Raw genomic sequence first — 20,736 nt, forward strand, 5'->3', positions numbered from 1 at the left:
GGGAAGACGCTTTCGGGCTGCCCTTCCGTGGGCCACTTTCCCCTTCCACCTACATTCTGGAAGACTTCTCTGCCGCTCTGAGTCTGTTCCATCTCTTTCCCTGCAGTATCTTGATTCTTCTCCTCTCTCCTAGTCTGTGGGCAAAAGTATCTCCAGTAACTTTCTTTGTGTACCATAGACCTCTGCTGGTCATAGTTAGCTTAGCAGTCTGTGAGCTTGGCAAGTTTTCTCACTCTTTGAGACTCCTAAGGTTATATTCAAGGGGGTGGCTAATGCTCTAGCAGGGGGCATCTCAAATGTGTCAGATGCATAAGCAGCAGCCATAGCTTTGAGATGTGTGCAGAGGAAGAACCTGCATTCGTATGTTCACGATGTATGTACTACTCCCCATGCTGGGGGCTCTACTTCCGAGTTCTTGGGTTCTGTGGCATTGGCTACCAGATAGGTGAGTGCAGAGCTGGAGCCCACACTCAAGAGCTATCAGACTGTGTGCCTATTTCCATTGAGAAACCTGCTCCAGCCACCAAAGGTGGGCTCATTCACTGAACCCCCTGAGCCAACCCTCCTGTAGCCTACAGTGTCAGCTTGTCAGCAACTGTCCCTCCTGCTTTTTAAGTGTCCCAGGGCTGAACCTTGTGAAATGACAGCTGCCTGGCTTGTTGTCTGTTCTCAAGCCTCCCAGTCTAGCTCAGTTTTAAATACAGATTCATTGTCAAGAACTCACCCCCTACTCATAGGGTGATAAAATGGGGTTCCTCTCGATTACCTCACTGGTTGCCAGAGGTATCATTTTTACCTAAGGCAGAGATTGCATTGGAGGTGGCGAGGGCCGTAGCCCTGGGGATTTAGGACAAGTCTCCTCTCCCCAGAGTCACTCAGCTTAGTTATTAGCCCTGTCCTCTCTCTCTCTCTCTCTCTCTCTCTCTCTCTCTCTCTCTCTCTCTCTCTCTCTCTCTCTCTCACACACACACACACACACACACACACACACACACACACACACACACACACACACACCGAAGGCCACAGCTACAGTTGTTTGGTGCAGCTTACCTTTTCTCAGTCTCACCCATCTCTTCCTTCCATTGTCTTGCTGGTTCCCTCACTGCCATTCCAAGTTTCTGAGGCTGACTTCTGCTTTCTGCCTCTGTAGTCAGTTTACTCTGTCTTCTCCTGATGTCTCCTTGACCAGTCATGTGCAGGCAGATTACCATCCTCCATTTTTCCTTGGAAGCCTCAACTTCTTACTAATTATGTTTTTTAAGAAATTATTTTCAGCATAGTAATACAGTGGTTTCTGTGGTTCATATACTGAATGAGTATTTTAAGAGAATTTCTGTCATATGTGGAGTGAGTTCTCTTTATCCTTGGCCATCTGTGCCTTGCATTGTTGTTAGATGTTTATGTGATTTGTCCTTCCAAGAAGTGGACTTAAGTTCTGCATCCATAATAAACCAGACTCACACTGCTTTGGGATCTATATATTCCCAGTGAAAAAATACATACAAATTCTCTTTTTCTTTCCTTGTTTGATTGTTTGTTGGAGACAAGGTTTCTCTGTGTAACAGCTCCAGTTGTTCTGGAACTCACTTTGTAGACCAGGCTGTCTTTGAATCCATAGACATCTATCTGCCTTCTTTTGCCTTCTCAAATGCTGGGATTAAAGGCATGTACTACCATACCTGCCTACAAAAACAAAACAAAACAAAACAAAAAAAAAACAAAACAAAAAAACAAAAAAAAATCCTTTCTTCTTTGTTCTTAAATTAACTTGTATTACCCTTATTTACATTGTTGTCCCTTAGGGGATTTAGGTCAAGCCTATTGTTTTTTTTTAAGATTTGTATTTATTTTGTATTTTTTATTTTTGAGATTATAATTTGGTTATATTTCTTCCTTACCTTTCCTCCCTTCAAACTCTCCTATATACCCTTCCTACTTTCCTTCAAATTCATGTCCTCTTTCTTTAAACTAATTGTTATTCATGCATATGAGTATGCATATATACAATACATACGTGCATACACACACACACACACACACACACACACACACACACACACACATATATATATATATATATATATATACATACACACACACATATATTCCTAAATATAACCTGTTCATATAGTTCATATAGTTCATATAGTGCTTCTTATATGTATGTTTTCAGGCTGACCATTTGGTATTAGACAACCTGTCAGTGTGCTCTTCTCATCTCCCCCATTTCCAGCTTTCCTCGGGTGCTTGTAATTCTTTGTGTAGCCTCACGGGCTTTTTGCCATTCAGTTTGGTGTATTTGTTGTAGCCATCTTTGTTCAGCTCACATTTGGGCAGGTGTCTTGGTGACATTTTACGGGTGCACCTTCTGGTATTACTAGGAGATACAACCTCACAACAAACTTCCTAAATCTTTTTGACCCCTCTTCTGCAGTGTTCCCTAAGACATAGGTGAAGGGAGTGTTTGTAGATAAATCCATTGAAACTAGGCTGTACAACTTATTTGAAGTGTCATCCTTATTGTAAGACATTTCTTTTGTTTTTTTCTTTCTAGGTGAAGGGGACTCAGTTGTAGCTTTTTTCTGTTTTCTTTCTTTCTTTCTTTCTTTCTTTCTTTCTTTCTTTCTTTCTTTCTTTCTTTCTTTCTTTCTTTCTTTCTTTCTTTTTTTTGCCACTTCTGTATTAAGAGAGAATAATAATACATTTGCAGGAGTAAATAGGCATACTTGCCTATGTCAGTTGTGGCTGGTATTCAGCCCACAGTATCTCAAAGCTGCTTTCAGATATTTGAGTACTTAAGGTTGTCTAATACTGTGGTCCAGTGAAAAGCTTGCTCGTTCTCCAGTGAGTTAGAGTTTCAACTTCATTCATAATTTATGGTGTTTTCTGGGTTGCAGAGATTCTAGGTGGTAAAGAGGCTTCACTAGAAACCTGTTACCCACTGGGTGTTGTTTTGTGGTTCATGGATTACTTTATTGAAGTTTTACATTTCTGACATATTTTTTCTGTAACTTTCATATATATTTCTAATTTAGTTGTACTGTGGTCAGAAAACCTGTTATGAATATTTAGGTGATCCTTAAACAACTGTTCTGTGACATCCTTTTGTAATCATGTTTTATAAATGCTGTTCATACATGTGCACCATGCAGGTACATGTCCTTCCATTTAAGTTTGTGGATTTGTCTAACTTTAAAAATATAATTCACATAACATAAAACTGACATGTTTAAAACACACAATTTAGTGATTTCAGTATATTCACAGAATTGTACAGCTTTGATTAGAGTTGTCTGTTGTTTTGCATTCTTAGGTTTTCTAAAACAATGCTAAGCAGTAGAACACTATTATTTTTAATTTTCTGGTAGCCAAATTCAGCAAAGTTAGAAGAGGTTAATTTAAATACTGTGTTTTTTAAGTTTAAAATTTTTTGAACCTTCAAAGCACATATATAGTGTGGTTTTATCTTTCAGTAGTTCATCTTGCAGGCTGCTGTCTGTCTGTCTATTCTGAGAGCAACCCTCACTTGGAGGCTGTGCTTCAAGTGCTTGTCTGTGGCACGCAGTGAGAGCCCATGCAGCCCCACTGCTTCAATGGATGTAAACTGCTGTTTACTTAGAAGTCCCGAAGGCTTTGAATTCATGTATTGCTCCCATAGTTTTTAGCATATTCTTGCTGAATATTCTCTTTGCTATTGTTTTACTGGGTACATAGCTTTTACTTTAATATGTTCACATGCTCCCTACCCCCTTTAAAGAAACCTTAAGGTAGCTTCAGTTTTAACTGTATCTTGTAAATAGCATGGAATTGGATTGTTTTAATTATACACTTCCTTAAAAACTGATGGACTTACTCCATTGACAGTGGTTATAGCTGGATTTGGATTCATAGCTGCATATTTTCCAGCTTTCTTTTATGTAAATTTGGATTCCATAATTTTTGCTTTTGGTTTAAAAGCTTATATTTCTGGATTTTTTTCTTTTCTTTTTAGAGTCAAGGACTGATGAAAGAATCTTGTATAAATAAGTCAACCATTCTACTACTGAATTATATTCCTAGCCTCAATAAAACCTGCTTAATTTTTGATGTCTTAGTTGGTTTTTTCTTAAACATTTAAAAATATTAAGGTATGGTTGACATAAAATAAACCACACATTTAAGTTGTACATCATAATAAATGTTAGCACTTATATAATATATATATTTAAACACTGCTATACTAATTTCAATATTATAATCAAGATGAGATGTCCATCACCCACCACAAAATGTTTTCTGTTCCTTAGTAGCCCCTACGACTCGCATGCCTAGATAACCACAAACTTGATTTTTACTCACAGTGGTTTGTTATACTAATGGAATTCAGAGCTCTGCTCTTTGTGTCATCTCCCAGTATATGTTTGGAGATTTATGTAAACTATTAAGTATATTGATTGTTTATTCTTTTTTTTTTTTCTGAGTTGTATTTTATACATGGACACCAGAAGAGGGCATTGGATCCTCTTTTGAACTGGAGTCACAGGTGGCTGTAAGCCTTGATGTGGGTGCTGGAAACTGGACCTGGGTCCTCTGCAAGAGTTGCAAGTGCTCTCTCTTAATGACTGGGCTGGCAAAGTGTTTTATAGAGTAAGGCTTGCTGCCTGGTGACCTGAGTTTGGCTTCTGGGACTCAGATGGTAGACAGGGAGAACACATTTCTCTAAGATATCCTCTGACTTCCACATGCGCACTGTGGCACATGTGTGTATGCACATATACATACAGAACAGATACATAAATAAGTAAATGTAGTAATTTTAAGAAGTTAAAATGTATTTAATAATAAATTCAAATTATAATAGATAAATTAACAAATCACTGTGAGCTTAATGGTTTAATCAATAGTGTTGTCATTAGGATTGAAATAAATTAAAGTGGTTTTACAGCATCTATCCAGAAATTTAAAAGAGATTATTTTTATCTCAATGTCAATTTTTATTAGTATATTTAATATCTGACCAGTCTTTTTTCTTTCTTTCCATCTTTAGATCACAAAATTTGTTCAGGACAGACATAGAAACAGAAGAAATAGACTTCGTAAAGATCAACTTAAAAAACTTCCCGTACATAAATTTAAAAAGGGTAAGTGAATATTGTTGTGTCCTAAATATTAACATATAGTGTTTCAGAACACACGATGGCCATATTTACTTAATACCACTTTCTGAGTCTCTACTATATACCATTCTTAACACTCACTAACATTAATAATGAATATTTGGGAAAGATTTTTTATGTACTGGTAGCCTGGTAAAGGCAGGAAGAAGGTATGGGATTGGTATAAATCTTAATAATGAAACGGGGAGAAATATACATTGCCACCACCATGTGCCAGTAGCTCTGTATACTATCATAGGAAAAAAATACTTTCTTGCACTAAGGTAGTCTGCCCTCATTGACATTCCTCCTGTGTTCTCAAATGCTGTGATATATGCTGCTGTATTGCTCTTAAAACCATAGGTAGCTATTACGTGTTTGCATTTTGCATGTCATGTAATTTTCATACTAATATGAAATGGGTACCATTGGTATCTTTCCATTAAATGCAAGGAAATAGAGGTTTACAGAGGTTTGCACTGTATTGACAGAGCTGGGAAGGAGTCTGGAATTTATACTATAGCCAATGCTCTGTGCTAAGTGAGTTTCAGATGTAGGTGTATACTTGTTCATCATGATGGCTAGTACATCTCAGACTACATTAAAAACATAAAAATAAAATATTCTGCTTAAAGACTGTTTAAAGAAGGTAAAATAGAGAAGGCATTAAAACAGAGTTCTAGGGGTTGGAGAGATGGCTTGGTGGTTAAGAGCACTGGCCACTCTGCCAAGAGAACTTGGATTTAATTCCTCAGACCCACATCCATCTGTGAATGGTATATCCCAGGAAAATCTAGTACCCGTTTGTGGCTTACCTGGGCATCAGGCATGCAAATGATGTTGCCCATATAAATAAAATAAATAAGACAGTGAATGAATAATGAAAAAGCAAAGCTTTATTTTCCATATAGCTAAATGTTTTATTACCATTTATAATTTTATCTTGTTATAAATATAACAGTAAAAACTGGGAAAACATTGAATTTCATTTTTTAAAAGGACATAGATGCTATAAAACTGCAGAACATGTGAGGTGAGTTATTTAAATTTGTTTACAGATCATACCCAGTATGACAGTCTACCTCTAGAGATCACTTTTAAAAGCTCCATGGTTTTGAATATGACCCCATCTTTTAGTTGAAAAAGTTTTCTCATACAATATATTCTGATCATGCTTTCCCTCCTCCAGTGTCTGCCAGCTCCCCCCACCGCCTCAGTGAACCAACTCCATGTCCTTTCTTTCTTTAAGCAAAACCAAAAAAAAAAGCCCTGAAGAAATACACATACATGTGCACACACATGCACATACACACACTCAAAACTCCACAAAACACACACACACACACACACACACACAAAATGCTCAAACAAAGCAATATGTGTCAAAAAATATACAAAAAAATAGCATTGAGCTTGCTTTGTGTTGCAAACTACTCCTGAGCATGAGGCCTGTCCTTAAATACGGTTAATATACCTAGTGACACTCCATTGGAGAAAACTCATTTTTCCTTTACAAGTGGGTATTAATTGTAGATAGCTTCTTGGTCCAGTGCCAGGACCTAGCTTAAAAACATCTTTTTTTCCTAAAACAAAATATTAATTTAGAAGTTGATGTTGAGGGCTGACAAGATAGCTCAGCAGGTAAAGGTAAAGGTGCTTGCTGCTAAGTCCGATGAACCGAGTTTAATCCCCAGTATCTATGTAGTGGAAGGAGAGAATTAACTCTATGTGTGTGCACACTTACACACATACACACACAAAGCATGCACACATATGCACACACAATGTAATAAAAAGAAGGAAAAAAAAAAGATGTTGAAACTACCCTGAATTAAAATGGCTTAAGCAAAATTGGCTTTTCCTCTAAGATGAGTAGCCATTATAGGATTTTTTTAAGAGAAATAGCACCTAAACAGTAAAAAATTTACCCCTCACCATTTTTCTTTCTCTGAGCATTCTTTAATGTTAGCTCTTGGGGGACAGAGACCAGTGGATCTATATGAGTTTGAGGCCCATCTGGTCTATACAATGATTTCCAGGCTAATGGTATACAGCAAGATCCTGTCTCAAAACAAAACACCCTATAAAACAAAAATCTAATTTTAAAAAGCAGTTGGTTGTACCCGTAATAGTCATGCCACAGTTGTACCAGTATGTTCAGCTTGCCTGGTGTGTTGTTAGTACAGCACACAGCATCCATATTTGAGCAGGACTGTCAGCAACAATTCTTCCCCAGAAGTTTGTATACTCTGATACTATAGTGAAAATGAGTGAACTTTCAGCTTGGTCTTAGCCTCATTTCTCTGTATGCTACAGCCAAAGTGTGTGTCATCTTTAGAAATAGGATCTTATTGTCCAACTCAGATGTGCAGCCAGCAGTAGCGGGAATAACCTTATGGTTTGTAGGTTATCAGGGGATTGATTCCTCTGCCAACAAGTAATAGGAAGGCAACCTACTCCTGGGACTTAAGATTTTTACTTAGCAACCTTATGGCTCTTGGGAGTATCCTTTTCTACCCATGTACAGTGACTTCAGTCAAACACTTAAAGTGATAGTTTTACCATCCTTTCAGATACCTTTCCAAATCTGTACAACACCAAAGGGTTAGCATTTACAGAAGGTGGGCAAAATCTCTGTAGGCCAGCTGCTGTATTGGATTGCTATTTTAAAAAAGCACTCACAAGGTCCAATGAAAAGATCCTATAACTTGTTTCAATTGTGTTTTATACAGATGCATAGATGGGGGCACTGATCCATCCAATTCTGTATGGCTCAGTCATTTTCCATGAGCCATTTGGTCTCCTTATCTTGGTGCTTTGCTTCATCTGCTATAAAGCCTCTGTGCAAGCCCCTAAATACCCAGCAGTCTTGGTGAGGCAGGCTTGTGCTGCTTAGCCTGGATCAGGCCCCAGGGGAAGCAAGAGCAAATCTCCTGTGCCTCACACTGGAGTTGGCTCCCCTGGTTTGATAAGCCCAGGGTAACCTGTGGCCCTTTCATTTTCATTGGCACAATTAGTTGCTGAAAGCCCCAGTCTGGGTAAACAAGCTCCAACCACAATGTTTTTTTGTTTTGTTTGTTTTTGGGGAGAATACAGGGAGAAATAGATATAGAATATTATAGTGTATGTGTGTGGGGGTGTGTGTAAATAACTGTATCTCCCTAGGACAAGCTTAATATTTTTCATTTGCACTATTTTTTATCACTTTATATTTTCTCTGAACTGTTCTCCTCCAGAAACTCACACAGAATTTGTTTTTCTGTTAATCTTTTGCTCAGGCACTCCAGAGACAGGTTTTGCTACCCTGATCTTCCAAATGTACCAGATAGGCCCTTTTGTTTCGCCTTTCTCAGCTCTTCTGCATTGCTTTATAACTTTATAAATTTCATTTGCATGCTGGCCTGCCAGTAAGATCTGCCAGAGCCCCTCCTACTTTATAAAGATCACATTCTGCCATGAAGCCCAGCAAATCCACTAAAGCCCTATTCTAGTCCCAAGGTCATTGCTAAAAGGACACATGTAAAGGTCAGAGGACAACTTACAAGAGCCAATTCTGTCCTTCTACCATGTGAGCTTTCAGATCACACTTAGGTCAAGGGGCTTGGTGACAAGTGCCTATATCTGCTGAGCTATGACACTGGCTCCCAACAACTTTTTTCTTCTTCCTTTTAAACAGGTAATACATTTTATGTGTTTTTCCCCAGTGTATGTATGTGTACTCTATGAATGCTTGGTGTTCACTGAGGTCAGAAGAAACCATCAGATTTTCTGGAACTGGAGTTCTATAGACTGTTGTAAATTTCGATGTGGGCGCTGGGAGTCAAACCAGGGCCTTTAAACAGCAGCCAATACTTTCAACCCCAGGCTGGCAACTTCTGTCATGTGAAAGAGCCCTAACATGCACCACCCCATCAGTTGTTGCTGCCCAGTTTGCTCAGCAACAGCTGTCCTTTCCCAGGTGCCTTCCCGTCCCTGGGATTCACGGAGCCCTCAGCCATCAATAGCATGTGCTCCTAATGACTCATATGGGCCAGTACGTCAGAGACTGATTTCCTCTGTATTATCTCAGATTATCCAATCTTTGTCTCAAGGGTGGTTATAATACTGTCTCCACTTCCATGGCACTCATATTGATCTCTTGTGCGCCCATGCCACACAGCATCATAAACCGATTGTCAGGGGGCACTGGTATTCAATCTTCCCCAGTTTAAGCAGGTCAGATGTATTTGGTGATTAACTTCAACAAGAGCTCCTTGGCAGAGATCTAATTTGTGTTCTTTTCCTTGCATCCTGCCAACTCTGGGAAACAGAAGGCCAACACCTTGATCTCGTTTTCTCCTTTTTTCCACCTTTCCTGCCAAATCAGAGGATAATACTTACTGACTTTTTCCCGTTGTAGATCATCTTGTACTCTGACATTTTCCTTCTTGGCAGATAGCTGAATCTTAGTTACATGTCTTTTTTTTTTTTTTCTTATGGCCCACAGCAACCCATGCATCAACTGTGATAAACTGCATATGATCTCATCTCATCTGGGCTTTTATGGACTGCAACATAGTCCTTAGTTCATCAGCTGTCTGGGGATGGAGGTGGGCCTGTGTTCATCAAGGAGGCATGGCCTCTCATACTACACAGAAGATGGCCACTCTAAGTGGCCCACTCTCAGGTGGCTTGGCCTTGGTTTTCTATCTTATCTCTCCTTGGTAACATGTAATTGTCACAGTAGCAAGGAGTCGCAGAGTCATATCACATAGAGGAAATGGCTATATCAAGATTACCCCCACATATGTTCCACCCACAGACTGATCACCTGAAGTTACATTTTATCATTCATCCCATAGGCCACACTTCTCCCCAACTCATCTATCAGCCCCTATTCACATGCCAATTAGGTTGTGCAGCTTTTCCTGGGAAGACATGAATAAACATTTATGCATGGATGACAGATCAAATAAATAACTACCTTACTCTAGTGTAGTGAACCAGTGAACTCATTAGGGTTACTTACAGGAGTACGGGTGGCTCAAAGATAGTCACGTTACTATATAGTGCATGCCAGCATGGGTGACGACGACTCAGAAAAGCTGCATCTCTGAAGTGCTACACATAGCTAGCAGATAGCTCCACTAACAGGGTCTCATCTCCTGTACTTGCTTGCTGTTTCATAGATAATCTTTGAGAAGGGCCATGTGAATTCATGTGAATTTGGAGGTCTTGTGAGCTTCTGGAATATTCTGAATCGCAGTCCTCCCGCATGAATTTTATAGTTCAGAGGAAACAGCTACAGAGCACTGTTTCTAAAAACCCAGATGAATAATTCAAGAATGAACTGGCATAGATCTATAGGTGTCTTAGTTAGGTTTTTGTTACTGTGAGACAATACCATGACAAAAGCAACTTACAGTTCTAGAGGGAGGGTCTGTGGGGGAGGGGGCAGCATGCTAGGAAGACCTGGCATAGCGGCTGCAGCAGGCAGCTGAGAGCGTGGGCCTGCTTAGGACAAATCATCTGTGAAAAAGTATTTTTAGAATAGTTTGGTGAAATTTGAATTTGCTTTGAGTGATATTAATAAATTTAGATGCTAAGAAATTGTCATTCATTTTTGTTAAGCATGATAATAGTGTGATTATGTTTTTAAAGCTCTTACTTGCTATGTATATATTTAATAAAATGATATGTCTCAGTATTGGCTTTTAATTTTTTTCAAGAAAATATTGGAAGTAGATCTAACCAAGATTTTTAAAAATACTGAAATTGTTAAGCCTGATAATTGAAGATTAAGTTGTATAGTGGCATATTTTATATATGTATATTTTAAATTTCCTCTAATTTGCAAATATGTTAAGGAAAACAATGGGATACTCACACGTGTCTACATCTAAGTAGATCCAGAAGTCAGTGAGGAATGTTGTTGTACTTTCTTCCCTCCATCAATCTCTTTACTTTAGGAATTACAGAGCACTAGAACTACATGGCATCACAAATCATTTTATTTTGTTTCTGGTTCCTCAATTCTCTCGTCTCTAGAGTTCAGCATTACTCATGCTTTGTATTAAGACAACATTCATAGGAATGGAGGCATAAGCAGCAGTCAGTATTTTTTTTTTAAGATTTATTTATTTTATGTATATGAGTACATTGCAGCTATCTTCAGACACACCAGAAGGGCATCTAATACCATTACAGATGGTTGTGAGCCATCATGTGGTTGATGGGAATTGAACTCAGTACCTGTGGAAGCGCAGTCAGTGCCCTTAATTTCTGAGCCATCTCTCCAACCCTGCTGAGCAGTCAGTATTCTTTAGTTGGCCAGTATTTCCCCCAGCATGCTGTACTAGAAAGAATGAACCACAGGACCTCATTCTACCACTTGGATGTGACTGTGAGAACCCACTTAACTTCCCTGATAATATCCGTGCTGTGCATTTTGCTCAGTTATGAGGAAAAGCAAAGCAAAACTGTCTTTTCAAATATGGGATTTCTGTGACCTGAAAGTAAACAAGTCTAGTACTGTACTGCCATGATAGGTATAGAGTCTTTGAAATCCTGTAGGTCAGGTGAGCTTCAGGATATCTTAACTTCTGCAGAAAAAGAAACCCAAACTTGCGATCTAACGGTCTCTATTGTGTCCTGCAGGGTGTTATTCCTTTCAGTTGCCAAGATTAATTTTTTTCCCAATTACATTTGTAAATGAATGTGTGTCTATCACTATTATAGACACATTAGAAAATGAGGAGAAGTATGACCCAATCAAGCAATTTCCAGGACAAGTATAAGTTTATATATAGCTTCATGAAAGTGACTCCCTGCCATAGTACCTTATTCTGTAGAGTGGGGAGTGGTCCACTGAGAGGACCTGTCTAACACACGTGCTTAGAGTATACCTAGGCTTTGAATAAAGTAGTTAAACAACTCCTGAAAGTGTGGACCAGCTCATCGTATTTAGGTATCTTACTAACTTTGGACTAAAACAAAAGTCTGTGTTGCTTATATGGCTAATTTTCTCCTAGTCTCTCTGTTCTTATTTCTGGTTACCTCCTAGTAATGTCAAATAAAACACTTTTAAATGTCCATCAAAAACTTTAACTTTTTATTTTATACATTACCTTTTATTTCACCCCAGGCTGTTAGCAGTGTTTCCTCATAAAATTTCAGATGACGGGGATCGCATCCTTTCTCTTCGTTCTTGTTACTGCAAGCCAACCTTGTGGTTGGTCCTACAGTCTCTGTGCTTACCTGTACATCTCAGGCCCATTTCCCTTCAGTTCTTTGATGATAGGTTTGTAACAACATGCTTCAGTCCAGTGCTTCCTCTACTTTGAAAGGTTTCTGTTACCCTCTTCCGTTCACCATTTTATCGTAGAGCAGTCATCTTGGTACTTAGAGCTTTTCATGATCTAGTTCAATTATAGTCATTTAACTTTATCTTCCACTTCTATTTATTACATAACTCTGCATGACTTTGATGTGCTTATTTGAAAATGCTTTCTTTCTTTCTTTCTTTCTTTCTTTCTTTCTTTCTTTCTTTCTTTCTTTCTTTCTTTCTGTTCTAATAATGTCTTTTCCTTTTTAAAATTCAGTTTACACTTAAGGCCTTATTTGAATTCCTCTTTAAGAACTCTTTAAAACCCATCATAATAAAGTCTTCACACTTGGGTGTCTGGATTGTCAGTAGACACAATATCTAGTATTGCTACTGGAAAGTATTTTGTTATGTCTTACTGTCTTAAGAGTTGGATGACACATTCAATGTGAAAAATGTGAGGCCAGTCTCTTTCTGTCGGGTCTGTCTACCACTTCCCAATAGTGCCATGCTGGTGAACAAATCTTTAAAAGAAAGGCTTTTGGGGAAACATTCAAGATCCAGATGATAACACATCCTTAGCTATAATGTTTCTACGGGGTTGTTAGTGTATTCTTATCAATTTCTTACCACTGGACTCTTTAGAAGGAAATTTGTTTGATTTTTTTTTTATAGTTACTTTACTTAAAATGAGATTTAACTAAACTCTAGGATAATCTAGCTAACAAGCATAAATCATTTAGAAGCATCATTTATCCAAGAGCCTTAAGATGTATTGAAGTTGAAGAGGTTTTTAACTTTCTTTATATTGCAAAGAAAGGAAAGGAAATATTTGAGTAGAACACCAATATTTCAGGATGTGTGCAATTAAATAGGCTTTATTTTTATGTGTACATGTGTTTTGCCTGCATGCAACTATGTGTACCTCATGTATGTAGAAACCAGGAGAGGGTATCAGATCACCTGGTGTTGGAGTTATAAACCGTTGTGACCACCATATTGTGCTGCAATTTGAACCCTGGTAACCTCTCTAGTCCGGCATATATACAAATTTAGATGGCTTGAAATCAGCTCTGGAAAGTATTTTGCATCCTAAACTCCTAATTAGGAAAATTTCTAAATTCCTAATTTCCAGATGGCTGTTTAAAATACTTCTGGACTAGGGAGGTAGCTCAGTGGGTAAAACACTTAACAAGGAAGGGTTAGGACCTGTGTTTGAATACGCACCACCCCCACCTCCTACCCCCCAAAGCCATTAATGAGTAGTTTCAATCCTGGTACTCCCCTGGCAAGATAAGAAGTGGAGACTGGAGAATTCCCAGAGGCTCACAGGTCAGCTAGCCTGGTGTATGCAGCAGAGAACAAGTGATCCTGTCTCAAATAAGGTAGATAATAAGTACCAACACTCAAGGTTTTTCACATACATACGCACATACATACTAACAAAAATATACAGACTAAAAGAATTCTAGGTACTATGAGTCAAAAGGTAAGGAGACAATAAAACAATGGCTAAGACAACAGAGACCTTGAAGTATAGAACATTCTGGAAGTCTGGGTTCCCCTGTAGGGTTAGATTTTTTTTAATACCTACTTTAATAAGGGTTTTTAATGCTATAACCTCCCTTCTAGCCCACCACCCACCAGAGGTAGTGGAAAACAAAGGTTAATGGGGCAAAAGGGGGATGTGGACCTACTTAGAAACAGTTCTTTTTTTTGGGCGATTCCAATCTTCCTTGTCAGGATATCAGCAGATCAGTTCACACAAATCAGCAGTAGTAGTTGGATCCACTAGCAAACACTATTCATGAATCAGCAATAGTTTGATCCAGAAGAAACCCCGAGGCTCTCAATCGGCCTGTGTCAGTGGACATGGCAAAAGGCAGCTGGAATATCATGAGAATTGCTTAGGTATATTTCTCTCTACGAAGTCATGACAAATACTGTTCAGCAAAGAAGGCACGGCAAACCAATGCCACAGCACTGCTAGCAAAGCCCAATGAAGACCAGCAAAGAGTAGCAAGGGGAGCCAATGGCATATAGCTTTGTCCCTTTCCAATCATCACATGCTCTCTCAAGCACCCACTCTAACAAAACTATGCACCTTTTCCAGGCAGCTTCCAGAGAAACACCATGTGTCTGTTCTCAGCAAAACATCCTCTCATGAGACAGTTTCTAAAAAGCATCACATGACACAACTGAGTCTCCAAAGACACCAGAAACTTCCACTTCATTCTCTCATGTGTTGTGTGTGTGAGATCTTATACAGTTTCTTAACCTTCCCATTATACATTATATTTAATGTGTAAATGTGACCAAGAGTACCTATGTTGCAGGGGGGTGGGGGGAGAAGGGTATAAATAAATGTATGAAAATGCTAAGTGGGCTTGGTGTCTTCTATCTGTAGTCTGAGCACTTTGGAGGTGGAAATAGGAGGATGAGGAGTTGAAGGATTGCTGTGAGTCTGGCTAAATGAGACCCATTCTCAAGTACACGTGCACATATCCACAACAGGGGGAAAAAAACAAAAAAGAAAAATGCTTAACAGAGCCACGTAACAAGACTAAAAAAATGGTAGACAGTAAAAATTACTAACACAAAACAACTCCGTAAGTAAGTCTTAAATACAATAAAACTTTCTCTTATTTAAGTTACCATGCTCCTAACCACTATAGCTGAAAAGTTATTTTCCAAGATAACATACGTAGAAGACTTTTTTTTTTAATCACAGAGATTAGAAAAGAACAACATATCATTTTATAATTTTTACTACTTTAACCTAGTTACTAATTAATGTTTTAGTTTTCACAATTACTTTCGCCATCATTTGCTTTTTACTGACAAAATGTCTGTCCATCCTTCTCATTGTCTCCCCCATCCTCAGTTTTTAACCACATTTTGACAAGGAATGAGGCATGAGTCAAAGTATAGCCAGATTTTCTGTTTCTAATGCATTCAACCCATTCAATTAAAAATCTTATATTCAGTCAGCAGATGCTAAATATTTAAGTTGTGTAACTTCCCCAAGTAGTTTCAGTGAACACTGCCATGAGCTCAGTGTAAAATAGCTTATGTGATGGCTATGGCCTTTGGTGTTCCCTATTGATTAAGCCAGGATATCTTCTAGTCTAGTTTTACCAGGATGAGATCTAGATGTGTGCCTTCAAACACTGTGCACTCTGCTTCCGCATTACCTCTGTGGAGCACAGGAAACACCCTCAACACATGTGCATCTTGAGAATTTTTGGTTTTGACTCTGAAAAACTGAAGCATAATTTATGTCTTATAAAAGGCTATATATCAAATAAATAAACGTATAAGATGGGACAAGACAGTGTGTTTCATTATTTCAGAACTAGTCCAGGACTACAAGGACTTTCTACAGAACATACAGGGTTTATTCTGGTCCACAATCACAAACTATATCTTTGAGTCTTATGTAAAGTAAATGTTGTAACAAAAAGTATAAGATCAATATGAAGTCATTACTTGGAACTATTCTCAGGACACAAAAACTCAATGACTCTAAAATAACAAATATACACACTTAAAGATGACCCAGATCACAACCACCTTTATTAGTTTCTTGGGTTATAAATTATGACAAATGCAATAGCTTAAAGCACTGCAAATTTATGTCTTATAGTTTTATATAAGGACTCTTGTAGTTACCCTGAATTCATGTGAAAACCCCAAGCCATTCTCTCTACCTACTTTGATCCCTGTTAACCACATGGCTTCTAATAGGCAGGCATAGTACCAGGTAATGAGATTAAATGTTTGACATGTTATAACATCAGTTGCGATTTAATTGCTTAATGTATTCAAACTCTACTCTCAAAATCCAGGTTAGTGATTAATCTGTATAATTATAGGTTATCATAAATTTGTTAAATCTCTTTAATATAAGACCTGTCTAACCATTCTGACCAAACTCCATATGAGATTCTACCATCTGTACACATGAATTTGTTAGAGTGTATTTGACAATACAGTAAGCAAAATCAAGGTACTAGTAAAATAAAAACACTAATTTTCTTTTCAGCTTTCCATTTTGGATTCCTCTTACACCGTTTAAGTGACTAGAGGATAGTGAATGACTTGCCTGGAAAAAGCCATTCCTCCCTTCTCCATCCAGACTATCTTCCCTGATAGCGGCTTTATCTCTAATACTTTCCAAAGTTGTTCTCCCTGTGTAGGTCAGGCAATAAAACTCTCTTTTATTTCCTAAAAGTTGTTTTTTTTAAAGTAAGTTTTTGGACTGAACTAAAACAGTTATTGATGTAACAAAGTATTTTTAAATCTAACCCCCAAAAGCAGTTGTATCTAAAAGAATACTGGCTTGCTTCCTTTAAAAATGTATCCTTGGAATCCTAGAAGAGTTATGAATTAAGGAAACCAGATAGTGTAAGGCAATATACAAGAGTAAGACACAGGAGTGATGCCTTTACTGTAAGCAGGCATTTGGTAAATACCCATTTCCCCGGTCATCTGTTTACATAGCAACCTTATAACACCGCAGAATTGGTACATATTGGTTATTGGAAGCCACGTGTCTTCATTTTCGATCCATTTTTATTTAACATGAGTATTTGAATGTTTTAATGTGCTTTTGCATATGTGTTTGTGGTGGGGTAGGGGTATAGTCAGTGGTTTAAGCTCCTACTTAGCAAACCTGTGTCAGTCCCACCACCAGCCGCAAAAATGACTCAGACTTTGAGTTTAGTGAAATATTGATTTTAGTATAAAATATTTCAAAACTAACATTTGAATGCTTAAGTGAAGCACTAATGTAACTGTGATTCTTATGAAAATCTTTGACAAACATAATCAGTGTAAACAACTCTGACATCTATTTTTAATTGCCTGAGTTGAGTAAAAGGTTAATTACTTAAAACTTCAGGTCCCTGAACTTGAAGTAGCTCTTTGAGTCATATAGAAAAACGAAGGTATCATTTAAAGACAATCGAAAAGCATTTACAATAAAAGTCTGTAAAGCTTCAATGAATCTGTGGCATATTTTTATTTGCAGTTTTCTGTTGCAGGAGATGAGTACGATGTGTGTGCTATCTGTCTGGAGGAGTATGAAGACGGAGATAAGCTAAGGATCCTCCCCTGCTCCCATGGTATGAGTACTCACACAGTGCTTTGAGCTGTATATAATTCCATTCTGAGTTCTGTATAAAGGGAGAAGAAAGAGCAATGCAGAAATCAAGGATAGATGTGATTTATAAAAATGCACTAACTTCTCACATGCATATACAATGTGAACAGATCACTATACTAAATAAACACAGCAAGTAATTAACTGTAATAGTCTCTTCATACAATAGTGTTATGCATGCTTGACTCAAGAGAAATATCTATGGATCTTAGTTTTCATGTATCATTGTCATTCTTTTGTGTTGTGATAAAAAGAAAATACTGCATAAAATACCAAATTTCAGCACCTGTTAATACTGAGATCATATACTTCTTCATGAAGAGCATCTTATGCCCTGCTGTATTTGAAAGTAAGTGCTTTGAACAGAATTGTTGTACTGAAGATGTATATTTTGCTTCAACAGCTTATCATTGCAAGTGTGTAGATCCCTGGCTAACTAAAACCAAAAAGACCTGTCCAGTCTGCAAACAAAAGGTTGTTCCTTCCCAAGGTGACTCGGACTCTGACACAGACAGCAGTCAGGAAGAAAACCAAGTGTCAGAGCACACCCCTTTACTTCCACCCTCAGCTTCTGCCAGGACCCAGTCATTTGGGTCTCTGTCAGAATCCCACTCACATCACAACATGACAGAGTCTTCAGACTACGAGGACGACGACAATGAAGAGACCGACAGCAGTGACGCAGACAACGAAATTACCGACCACAGTGTTGTGGTCCAGCTGCAGCCGAACGGTGAGCAGGATTACAACATAGCAAATACTGTGTGACTTTCCGGTGGTTGGTTGACTTCCCTTATAATGTTTATTTGCGCATATGATTTGATTTTTTGCTCCTTTTAGAAGTTTCTGTAGAAATAACTTATTTTTTAGTTTTCTAGTGTAATCAAGTTCCTGAAACAGGCTATTTGATCTCTGATACTTATCTCCAATAGTATACAGCCACTTCACTAACAAAGTAACAGATTGGTGCTGTAACTCAGGCATCAAATTAGCTCTCTGGGGATGACAAAATGTAGCCAGGACACTTTAAAAATCCTCAGTATAGCTTGAAATGAAGACCTAGATCACAGTCTGCAAATGTCTTACACATGAAGTCTGCTATGGTCATCTAGCATGAGCTAAAACAACTCTCACTTTCATAAAAGTTGCCTAGTGTGGTTGGGTTGGTACAAGTCTCTTCTGATAGTCCCTCTATGTTATGATTAATGAGTGGCAACAGGCAGTTTAGGATTTTTCTTCATAATACCACAGAGAAACTTATGTCTTCTTCCTTTCTATTCCCAAGTAGTTTTTCCTCATAGGAAAGGTCTAGTGTAGACTTCAAATACTTTAAGGTTTTCAAAACCACTATAGTGTTATGAGTTTGATTCCACGGGAATGTCTCTGGACCTTACTTTCCATATTTCAGTATCCTTTTGTGTTGTGATTTTAAAAAATGTTGCATAAAAATACCAAATTTCAGCAACTGTTAATATTGAGATCACATACCTCTTCATAAAGAGCATCTTATGCTAATTAGCCCTGCTGAACCATGTGCAGAGGAAATTGTTCAAGTATTGGATTTGAAAATAAGTGCTTTTGTTTAATAGACCTAATGTATTGAGGCAATGTATTATGAAAAGCAAAATTATATAACTCTGTAACTATGTAGAAAATATACTTAAATATAATCAGAATGCTAAGACTTTTTATATGGCCTTGTATGATGAGAGCTTCAATGTTAATAAATGTTTTCCACTTTAAAAGCCACCAAGTATTGTTCTGGTGAACTCTTACATTAACCTTATATGCAGGGTGCTATAAAGGAGAATGATGGAGTCATACACCACCTTAAGATGTGATACAAGGTTACTTACTAATTACTTACAAGCAGTCAGGTTTATCCACCAAAGTTAGCACTGTAGCCAAAATCATCTCCTAAATAGTGTGAATTAGGGAATTTGGTTGTAAATTGTGACACATTCTTTACAGTAGATGCATTTAGTGACTTAGTGACGTGGAAAATTGAATAAAATCATGTAGTAGAATAAGTATATCACTTATATGAGCATTTCATTATCTTTTTAAAATGCTGTATTTTAAGAGAAATATAACACTAGGAAAAGAAATTTTAATTTTGAATTGTTTCTTTTAAAAATTTATACTCAGATTGTTTCTTTGTTGAGTTTTTTGTTTGTTTGCTTGTTTGGTTTGTCAGTTGGTTTGGTTCGGTTTATTGAGCCAAGGTTTCTCTATGTAGCCCTGGCTGTCCTGGAAGTCATTCTGAAGACCAGGCTGGCCTCAAACTCAAGAAATCCTCCTGTGTCTGCCTCCTGAGTGCTGGGATTAAAGACCTGCACTACCACTGCCAGCTCTTTCTTTTCTTCTCTTTTTAAAGATGATTTACCATAGTAATAAAGCAACATGGTACTGACACAAAAATATACACAGATGAACAGACCAAACTGAGGACCCGGATATAAAGCTATGAAATTATAGCCACCTGATTTTTAACAAAGATGTTACAAATACACATTGGAGAAAGGGCAGCATCTTCAACACATGGGCTGAGAAAACTGGGTGTCCACATACAGAAGAATAAAACTTAAATCTTCTATCTCTTGCCTTGCACAAAAACCAATTCCAAATATATAGAGAGAGGTGTGAGTACTTGTTAGATCTGCAAGTCTGAACTACTAAAGGATACAGATATAGGAATAGGTAAGGGTTTTCTGTATAGGACTCCAGATGTTCAGGAAATAAGGCCAACAAAGGAAAATGTTAAAAAATGGAGAGGCAGCCTAGAGAATGGAAGAAAAATCTTTGCCAAATACCTGATAGCATTTTGATGTATATATAAACAAAGAGCTTAAAATGAAAACAAAAAATGGAAACAACCTGATAAAACAGTGATCTAGGGAACTAAACAGAGCTCTCAAAAGAAGAAACACAAATGTGTAATAAATCCTTTAAGTGTTAAACATCTTACTCAAACTCGAATGGCTATTGTCAAGAGCAAAAGATTCCAAATGCTGGCAAGGCTGTGGGGAAGGAAAATGTATTCACTGTGTGGGAATGTAAACTGAGGAAGCCACTATGGGGATCAGTGTCAATGTCTCAGAAACCTGAAAACACAACGGTGATGTATGAGC

At 37.8% G+C, this 20,736-nt stretch overlaps 1 protein-coding gene across 8 annotated transcripts in view; it reads left to right on the forward strand.

Moving 5' to 3' along the window:
- The window catches only part of Rnf13 (ring finger protein 13), a 99,382-nt gene extending 79,434 nt beyond the window's left edge, over window positions 1-19,948 (forward strand). For 3 of the 8 annotated variants that reach the window (NR_130743.2, NM_001357080.1, NM_001113413.3), the window contains 3 exons: window positions 5,030-5,123; window positions 17,487-17,567; window positions 18,009-19,948. Coding sequence is in view for 7 of the 8 variants with exons in the window: in NM_001357080.1 (NP_001344009.1) it covers window positions 5,030-5,123; window positions 17,487-17,567; window positions 18,009-18,373 (540 nt within the window). In the remaining variant the exon portion in view is untranslated. Of the gene's footprint in view, window positions 1-5,029; window positions 5,124-9,624; window positions 10,825-17,486; window positions 17,756-18,008 lie in introns of those variants that run through there. The other 5 variants (XM_030252608.1, XM_006501458.4, NM_001304454.2 and 2 more) reach the window with 4 other exon arrangements.
- The last annotated feature ends 788 nt before the right edge of the window (window positions 19,949-20,736 follow it).

This window comes from Mus musculus, chromosome 3 (genome assembly GCF_000001635.26).
Source record: "Mus musculus strain C57BL/6J chromosome 3, GRCm38.p6 C57BL/6J".
Taxonomy (NCBI): domain Eukaryota; kingdom Metazoa; phylum Chordata; class Mammalia; order Rodentia; family Muridae; genus Mus; species Mus musculus.